Source organism: Verticillium nonalfalfae, assembly GCF_003724135.2.
Source record: "Verticillium nonalfalfae strain VnAa140/NRRL 66861 chromosome Unknown scaffold_28, whole genome shotgun sequence".
Lineage (NCBI taxonomy): Eukaryota > Fungi > Ascomycota > Sordariomycetes > Glomerellales > Plectosphaerellaceae > Verticillium > Verticillium nonalfalfae.
Window position 1 is genome coordinate 251456 of NW_021167253.1, and position 9435 is coordinate 260890.

Sequence of the window (9435 nt, forward strand, 5' to 3'; positions counted from 1 at the left end):
CGGCCTAATCAATACGATGAATACTTGAAGGATACTGATCTTCCCAAATCTCAGTCATCAGATAGAAAAATTGGATGTGTCAAGTTTTCACCCCAACTGCAACAGCGCGCCGGTTTTACCGCCCAACGCGCTTCTCCGGGTCGCTGGCATCTTGCCCCGAGACGTTCCTGTTCTCAGAATCCTCCCTGGCGGCCTCTTCCGCAAGAGCGGCGGCGGCCTGCTCCTCGGCCAGCTGCGCCTTCTTCTTCTCCTCGGCAACAAAGTCCACGTTCCGGATGAGGAGCATGATGAGGAGGAGGGGAATCGAGATTGACAGCGACGCGATAGCCAGTGTCTGCTGCGTCTGGCGGTAGCTCAGATTAATGGCGCTCCTCTCAGGCGTGCCGATCGCAAAGCTTTGGGCGGCAACGATGGAGCGGAAGATGGCGCGGCTGTTCTCCTTGGCTGCTTCTGGGAGATGCTCCAGGAGACGGCGGGGGAGAATCGTGTTCCAGATGGCTCCGCTGACACTGTGATGCACGCATATCAGTCAATGTGCGGGTATGGGGTGCGATCCTGCCCTACCTGTTGCCAACGTTGGCACCAAAGCCTGAAGAGGAGAGGAAGAGCGCAGTGGCAATGCCAACCTCGTGGTCCGGCACGACGGCTTGCAAGGACACCTGCAGAGGGATCTGGGCAAAGCCGCGGCCCAGACCTAGCAGGACCTGACTAGTCGTCAGAGCGGCTTCGTTGGCGACACGGGTCCCGTCAATGTTGGTGAAGTAGATCGGAAGTCCGTTCGCGAGGGCGACCATGACACAGCCAATGATGATGAAGGGCTTGGTGTGCTTGACGAAGCGGATGGCGATACCAATGACGAGTCCACCGAGGTTGAGGGCTACCCTTCGAGCGTTGCTGGGAGGGAGGATCAGTATTGGACGACAAGGCCCTCGATGGACGACTTACTCGATACGAACAGCATGTCCCGGCGAGTAGCCGCCAGCCACTTGGAGGAAGCTCGGCCCGAAAGCACGATAGGTCGAGTCTGACATGGCGATCAAGCAGACCGACACGCACGCCAGGAGAACGTTCCGGTTCTTGATCATGCGGAACGGCACAATGGGGTTCTTCGCAAATCGTCCATCCCACACGAGGAAGGCCACAAAGGTGAGCACACCCATGATAATGAGAACGATCGAAGAAGCTTCGGTCCAGCGCTCTGTGTTTCTCCTTCCCGTGATGGACAGCGGAAGGAGGGTCATTGACAGACCGGCCAGCAGCAGGAACGCTCCCATAATGTCGAGGCGCACCCACACAACGTAGTAGAGCTGGGTCAGGAAAGACGATCCCTGGGGAGCTCCAGAAGAAGCCCGCAGCGGCAGCCTTTGCCACTTGATACCCTTCTTGCGGCCGCGGTGCTCCATGAAGAGCATGATGGCGATGGTAGGCAGGGCGCAGAAGGGAATGATCACAGCCCACATACCGAAACCCCAGCGCCAAGTCGAGTTCAGGAGCATGTGCTCTCCGAGGTAGGTCCCAGCGTACAGGGTAGGGATAGCAGCGAGCGACTGCGGCAGGGTAAAGAGGAAGCCTCTGTTGACAAGAGAAGTCACATCGGCAATGAAGATTTGCTCCGTGATGGTCCACCATGTGTCACCGAATGATTCGAAGACACCACCGGACTGCGCAGGCTCACAGTCAGTACATAATCCTCATGAGCTGGATATTTAAATAAATGTGCGAAATTTACCAGATAGGTTTCCACGTTGTGGCAGGCAGCATAGAGTACATTTGCCAGTGCCATGCTGATGGCGGAGCCGGCGAAGCCCTGAGGACGACCAATGTGCTGTGAGACGCAAGGCGATCAGTAACTGTCACATGCTCCTCCTGGACTCAGTGTTGGAAATTGCACTCACATCGGCGACCTTTGCGAGAAGCGGATATCCCACAATGCGCACAATTCCGTGGATAATGTTAGCCGTGGCGATGAGCGAGTGGCCTTCGAAATGACTTGTGACATAGGGGTCGTAGACGCCGGCAGACGAAGCAGCAAAGATCATGCTGAAGTTCATGATGAACAATCTGGGTCCCATTAGTGTTTCATTGCCGGGGGCTTTCGCGGTTCGGCTGTCGGGGTATGCCTTGATGTACTCACCCAACGAAGACTGCGACCAGAGGCCTTATACTCCAGATCTTGCGCATAGCCTCCGTTGGAACAGCCATGGGTTGTTCCGCTTCCTGCTCCTTTGAAGGATCCTCGGGCACAAGTCCATCTTGCTGGTCAATGTTACCCTTGTTCCGTTCGATGGCATCCTCACGCTTGTTCGGCACTGCCGTGACCTGGTCGGCTGAGGCGGCCATGATGTAGACGAGCGGAAACGGAGGACGAGTACTTCGTCGGGTGGCTTTCAAGGTGCCTTGGACGCAGCTTTGGCGGTCAACCAAAAGTAAGAACTTGGGGAGAGTCCTGAAATGTACGCCCTGCGACTGCACATGGTCCGATTCTTAAATCTCTGCCCCTCCCCATTCACCCGAACTACCGACATGCGCCACCGACAACTGCCAGGGCGTGAGGGGACAGAGCTCGCGACTCGTGGCGCTTCCTTCCAGGGTTCGTCAAGGGTCGCTCGTCCCAGCAGAATGGTCTTGGCAGCTCGTAACCTGACGGAAGCGGCTTGGCGGCGCTTCAGTGCGGGACAATCAGATCCCCCGGCCCCTGCTCTATCTTATCTGATCATCTCCGAGAGCGCCGAAGTCGCGTGGAATTTCGGGTGCACTGACAAATGCTTGACCAAGCATGTTTGGCGCGTGGTCATGTCGTTCGTCATGCTGCCGGCTGCAAGTTGAGTTTCGAGGTCAAGGTTCACGGTTGACGCTACCAAAAGTTGCCTGCACTCTTGGACAATTTGCCATGCTCCGCTGATCGGACGCAGCGGGCCAACGCCGGTGTCGCTTCGAACCGTTTTCAACCGTAGGACGATGTCAAGACAGACAGACACTGAGATCAACACCTGAAGAAAAGACGAAGCCATCAGGCACGCGAAGGTGTGGGACAAACGGGACGAGAAATTTGTGCATGGCCTCTAAATATGAATGCAAGCGCTGGCGTAGATTGTTCTGCAGCGATACTAGGAACTACGTCTGCTCCATTGGCGAAACGAGGTGAGGATTGTACATGTGACCAGCAATCTAGCAGCTTACGGACCATCGTCGTAGTTGCATTCGACCCTGAGCAGTGCGATGATCCATGTCACTGTCGTAGTCAGGGCGGTTCGACATGGAATGGGTACTGCAAGAGAAGTCTGTCGGTCATAAGTTCGCTCAACCCGAAAGTCGAGTTAAAGCACACAGCAAAACATCGAGGATGAACCTGGACGTCCTCAAGAAGCATATTGAGTGGGTACTTGTGGAAGAAGCAGAGTGACGACAGGGAGAAGACGGCCGTCCGGAATGAACGCCACGAAAACAATAGAACACATGGGATGCAAGCCTACCGTCCCACTCTGTGTCCATGTCTCAAGACGAAAAAAGCCAGCTACCCAGGTTGTCGGTATTGGGTTCAGGCATGAACGTATTCGAGTAGCTGTGTCAGTCTCACCTAGACTGGTAGGTGAGGTAGCTACAGATGGGTTGGTCTTGGCCATATATCTGCCAATCAGTACCAAGGTTGCATGAGTGGACATGTCCACTCTGTCACCTTGAACGACGACTATGACAACACCAGCCACTGCAAATCGAGAGGTACAAGAGCGGGAAGAATATGTGCTAAAAGGGCGACCTCGAATCGCGGAGGATGAGTAAGCCGATGAGCCCTTCCAGCATTGACGTTGATGAATTGGTGGTCCAAGCGCGAACCTGCGATAAGATAAGCGGGTGGATGTCGTCGTGGCAACAGCGCCAGAATAAACATCCCCACACCGATCGAGATACTCCGCAGGCCTTATCCTCCCGGCCTGAACCTCCAATTCATTCCAACACCCTCAGCATCGCTCGCCTCCCACGCAGCTTCCAGCCCGCCTTCTTTCCCCTGCGAGCGAAACAATGGTAGTATGACTCGCCTGGCATCTTTGAACGACGCATTCGAATAGGACAGCATTCCTGGACCGTTTCAGCTTAGCCATTGCACCTTACGACTTTCTTGTTTCCAGTACCCCGTGTCCCCACAAACGTCTCTCCTCCTGGTGGCCATGGCAACTTCGCACGACGATCTCCACGGTGTTCCGCGTCAGGAGAGCAGTGTCGGACACCAGCGGTCCAAATCTTCTGTCCTTAAATCCTTCATGCACAGGCGGAACCAGTCCGGCGGCAGCAACCTCCCCTCCGGCCTCGCCATCAACACGACGACAGCAAGCACGGCACCCCAGATCGAATCCTTGGAGAGCCCACCGGTCATGGGACTCGCAAGGCACATGGGCGGCGCCCTCGGCGAGCTGCAACAGAATCAGCAGGATACCACGGGACCCCGCTCTCCACGAAAGACACGAGATGAACGGCAAAACAGCGACGACCGCGGACGGTCACCCACCAAATCAGCGTTCAGCACCTTTGCCCGCATCAAGGAGTCCTCTCGACCACCCAAATCGCGCGAGCCGTCGCCGGAAAAGCCGAAAAAGACAAAATCATCCACAAACCTCGCGGGTCTGCTGTCACGGCCCAAGTCATCCAAGGGCCTGAGCAGGCAGGCAAAGGAGGACGAGCGCCGCGAAGCAGGTAACAAGGAGAACAGAACACCACCAGCCTCGACCTCAGCAGTCGATCTCATCGGACCCCCACCCCCCATTTTCGCTCAGTTCTCGAGCCAAGACCTCGGGCAACAGCAGCAGCAGCAGCAGCAACAACAACAACAACACAATCGCCATCTGGACGGCAAGACCTCCTTCGACATGGGCAGTGCCCACGGCAGCAGATCGACAGAGAATAGCCTCCACCCCTCGCCAGGACCTCTTGGCAAGGAACGCCCCAAGTCCTACCAGCCCTACACCTCTTCCAAGCCCGAATCCCGCGTCCGCGATGATGCGGGTCTCCTTCCTACCACGAGCCACAGGCCTCATCACGATAGCCGCAAGCCCGCCTCGTCGGAGCGCATCACGAGCAAAGCGCAGCGTCCCAAGATCTTCACGGCCTTCTCGGCCTCGGGCCACAGGACCGACAAGCAGGCACCAGAGAGCAACCCGGCCGATGCCGCCATCGACCCCAAGGACATCAACGCCCACCTCGAGGCCATGCTCGACCGGCGCAACATCCCCGAGAACCAGCGGTTCAAGATGCGGAATCTCAACGACACAATCAAGATGGAGTTTATCCGCCAGGACTGGGCCGAGATGGCGGCCAAGGCGGAGCAGCAGCAAACCGGCAACGGAAACGAGAGCACGACGAGCGTCGACGCGGGCTCCTCCTCGGCCGTCGCCGTCGGCACGGATACCGAGGAGAGCCACCCCAAGCGGACGCGCGGGCGGAGCTTCACGCTGGGGCGCGCGAAGAAGGACGCCAAGTCGCCGACGAAGAAGTCCAAGGGCGAGGGAACGCTGAGCAGACACTTTCGGACAAAGTCCACCGAGAGCCTTGTCGGCGAGAGGCCCGTGACAGCGGCCAACCCGTCAGCTGGCAGCGGGATCCTCGCCAAGATCAAGCTCGGTCAGGGGCCAGGTGACTTTGTGTCGTATCTCCGCAAGGTGCAGAAGCCTGAGCTGGTCGAGGTCGGCAAGCTGCACAAGTTGCGCTTGCTGCTGCGGAACGAGACGGTGTCGTGGACCGAAGAGTTCATGAAGCAGGGTGGTATGAAGGAGATTGTCGATCTCCTGAACCGCATCCTGGAGGTGGAATGGAGGTACGTGCCGGCATCGACCTTGTGCAAAGATTGTTGTTGCTAACCACTCAAACAGGGAAGAGCACGAGGACGCACTTCTTCATGAGAACCTCCTCTGCCTCAAGGCACTCTGCACCACCGCCCTCGCCTTGCAGTATCTCGACTCGATCCACACAGAAATTTTCCCCAAGCTGATTCACATGATCTTCGATCCCGAGAAGAAGGGCCCCAGCGAATTCACCACCCGCAACATCATCACCTCGGTCCTCTTCACCTATATCGAGTCAGCATCGCCCCAGGAACGCGTCATCCGCGCCAAGGCCATGCTCTCCTACCTCCGCAACCAGGAGGGCAAGGAGGATGAGCGGCCCGTCCCCTTCGTTCTCGAGATGCGCAAGGAGCGCCCCTATACCGTCTGGAACAAGGAGACCGTCAGCGTGACAAAGGAGGTCTTCTGGATCTTCCTCCACAACCTCAACGTCGTCGCCCTGCCCGCCGACATGTCCAGCAAGGGTGGTGCTCAGCTTGACATGCCTCTCTCAGCCGGCCCCGGTCACTCTGACCACCTACCCTACGCATACATGCACAAGCACTTCCCGCAGGAACGACCTCCCGTGCCCGCGGCTCCCTACGTTGGTGGTGTCGAGTGGGACGCGACCAACTACCTCGCTTCCCATCTTGATCTCGTCAACGCCATCCTTGCCTGCACGCCCACCGTGGCCCAGCGCAACGCTATCCGTCACGGCATGCGCATCTCGGGCTGGGAGCGCTGTCTCGGCGGCAGTCTGCGCCTCTGCAAGGAAAAGTTCTACGGCTGCGTCCACGAGGCCCTGCGCACCTGGGTCGCCGCCGCCGCCGAAGACGGCTGGGACGTCCGCGATGTACGGTACGGACCGCCGCCCGAGCCGCGGAGCCCCAGGAAGAAGCCCGTTGCCTCAGCCTCTGCGGCGTCGCCCGTGCCCGGAAAAGATGCCGCGCCCCGCATCGAGATGCCCAAGCTTGACTTTGGTCTGCCGACGCCGCAGCAGAAGGACCGGGACGCCTGGCTGTCCTAGTTGGATCACGTAGCGGACACGTTCTCGTGAGCTGCCAGTGTCTGCCCTTTCTTTTCTCCCCCGTCTCGCGATGTGCGAAACAGCAACGAGAACAGCAATGTCCATTTTCAAGAGGCGTATTTCCCTTTTTCCTTGCGTTGGAGTTTCCCAGCGTCTCGGTCCATTGCCGTTACACTCTCGTCCCTTTTCCACGAAAATCGAAAGGCACGGAGAGAGAGGAGACAGAAAAAAGAGGCACACGAAGATTCTTGTTTCAAACTTTTTCCATGCTGATCAATGGGCTGTACTTACTGTTGGAGGGGTCTAATGCTGGTCTTGGATGGTTTTCTTTTTTTATCCCTCTCCCCAGAGGTATCACGAGGGCACGGTATGGCATGTTAATGAATTGATGAACACGAACCAACGCGGGCCCTACCTGAGAATGGTGATCTTGTATTGATATGACGCTGGCGCACCTTGACAATCAGGCTCGGAGTGAACCCGTAAGCGGGGCACGGACCGCTGGGCTTGCTCGACAGTACTGCTAGGTCGTCTCGTCGAGGGACGAACTGATTCTGGAGTTACTTTTTAGCGGCATCGCCTGTGGTTTCGGGGTGGTAAAGATAGTGATGCTGCCTTGTTACATCGGCTTGTTGCTGTGCGTCGAGCGGGGCTTTTGTGCGCACCACTGGTCATCCATGGCAACTTATTCGTCCTGCTATTACCATGCAGGACCCCGGCCAACAGGAAAGACAGCGAGACCATGTTGGGGAGGAGGGGGGCGCCGAGCTCATCTCATCGGTGTGCACGTAAGGGGGATCTGGATGGTCAGCCTGCAGCCGGTGAGCTAGCGGGAATCATGTCACAGCGTAAGTGCGATGCTCCTAAGGTTCCCGTCCCCGACACAGTTCGGTCAGCGTCACCTAGGCACCTACGATATACTGAAAGGTCAAGGGGCTGCGCCACTAGCCGATCGCCATCAGTTGAAGTTAACCAATCGCCGTCGTTTGTTGCTGCTGGTCATCGTGGTGCTGGATCGCCAGGAATGCGCCATTCTACGGGCCCTTACGACAGGCACTCATTTATACAAAGAGGCTGAACAGTTTCTGCTGAGATATGACGGGCTTGAACCGGTCAAGAAGAGTTGCAACGCTGTTTGGCCTTGGACCGTGGTATGTTGTGGCCAATTCGCACCTATATCCATGTTCGCGGTGTCCTGCCAGTTTTGGACACCAGTCTTGGCGATCCTCTGAAACAGGACTGGCCCTATTCACAATACTGAGCACCACATGTAGCTTTGATCCATATTTCTGAACGAAAGCCATTAAAGATTGCTCCTGTGGGTTTTGAAGGCATCATAAACGCTGACGCCCTTCAAGACATCCTCTTTAACCTTGTCATCGGCAGCAGTCAGGCGTGGCAGAAGCTCAAGGACCTGGCTGACCTTGTCTTGGGGAATGACAACGACGCCGTTGACAGGGTCGCTAAATACAAGATCCCCCGGGTGAACGATGGTTCCATCAATGTCGAGAGGAACCTGAACAGCCCAAGGCGTGCTTGCCGCCCCTGCCCCTACAGTGGATAGACCACGGGCCCAAACCTGCATGTATCAGCGTGAGCACATCACTAACGCTTTTTATGTGGCTTTGTCAACATACAGGTAGACCTGTGCTTCTCAGCTCCTCCAGGTCCCTGGCCCGTCCTGCGACGACGACCGCCTTGGCTTGGCGAACCTTCATCCGAACAGCCATGATCCCTCCACAGACGGCATTTCTTTGGCCATTGGGCTGCCTGATGACAACGATAGTATGCGGCGGTGTTAGATCTGCCCAATGAGCGTCTTGGGGGATGTTAGAACGTGGTGCGTCCAATGTCGCGCCCTTGGGGATGAATAGCACGGTAGACGCCGGTGCTATCGTGATGGAAGTGTGACTGGCATCCGGTTGGCTGTAGCAATGCAGGTCGGCGAGAAATCCGCCTCCTTGAACCTTGAGTTTAACCAGGGCGTCAGATATGTCGCAAGCGGTATACTGCGCGAGCGCCTTGACCTCGGCTTCACTTGTGGTCTTGGACGAGGCCATGCTGAGCCAGAATTGATGATCTGCAGTGAGAGAAGCGAGATGAATCAGCGCTTCTGAACACGGCCCTAACTAGAAGAAACGAATAAGAGAACGGGAGATGTCTGCTTTGACACTCGAGGGGCTGAGGTTGGGCGAGATGGGCCCTTGACCCGGAGAGCCGACCACACCTAGCTCACATGCGAACGTCGTTGGTCAGGCCGATGAGAGTCGCCGGGTTGTTTTGTTACCCAATCACGGCGATATCTAGCAGAAAGCGGGGGGCTACGAGCTTGCTCAGGCACGGCGGAGTTCGACGTGCGTTGCATCAGTCCGGCAGTATGGCGAAAGAGGGGTGACTAATGCCGCCAATTGAAGCCGAGAATATGGACCCTCGGCTTCACCCTCCAGGGGGCCGACATGTACGGAAGGGCCCTGGACGCCAATCCTGGATTCAAGCTCGGCAACGAGCCGCTGTCATCGGACAGTTGCCAGAGAAAGCTGGAGGGGGCGAGTGATCGGCCGTGCCTCGCACATCAGTGGCGCCAATGGTGGTGCA

The 9435-nt window shown here is 57.1% G+C and overlaps 3 protein-coding genes across 3 annotated transcripts; 1 reads left to right on the forward strand and 2 right to left on the reverse strand.

Moving 5' to 3' along the window:
• Positions 1-115: 115 nt before the first annotated feature.
• D7B24_004847 (uncharacterized protein) lies at positions 116-2340 on the reverse strand (the record flags this gene model as incomplete). Its single annotated transcript, XM_028639012.1, has 6 exons — positions 116-509; positions 565-894; positions 946-1661; positions 1730-1825; positions 1896-2040; positions 2135-2340. The coding sequence occupies 6 exons, from the start codon at positions 2338-2340 to the stop codon at positions 116-118; spliced, it is 1887 nt and encodes a 628-aa protein (XP_028496553.1).
• Positions 2341-4166: 1826 nt separating this feature from the next.
• On the forward strand, positions 4167-6840 carry D7B24_004848 (uncharacterized protein; the record flags this gene model as incomplete). Its single annotated transcript, XM_028639013.1, has 2 exons — positions 4167-5806; positions 5862-6840. The coding sequence occupies 2 exons, from the start codon at positions 4167-4169 to the stop codon at positions 6838-6840; spliced, it is 2619 nt and encodes an 872-aa protein (XP_028496554.1).
• Positions 6841-8143: 1303 nt separating this feature from the next.
• Positions 8144-8900, reverse strand: D7B24_004849 (uncharacterized protein; the record flags this gene model as incomplete). Its single annotated transcript, XM_028639014.1, has 2 exons — positions 8144-8419; positions 8478-8900. 2 exons carry the CDS (start codon positions 8898-8900, stop codon positions 8144-8146), a joined length of 699 nt encoding a protein of 232 aa, XP_028496555.1.
• Positions 8901-9435: the final 535 nt, after the last annotated feature.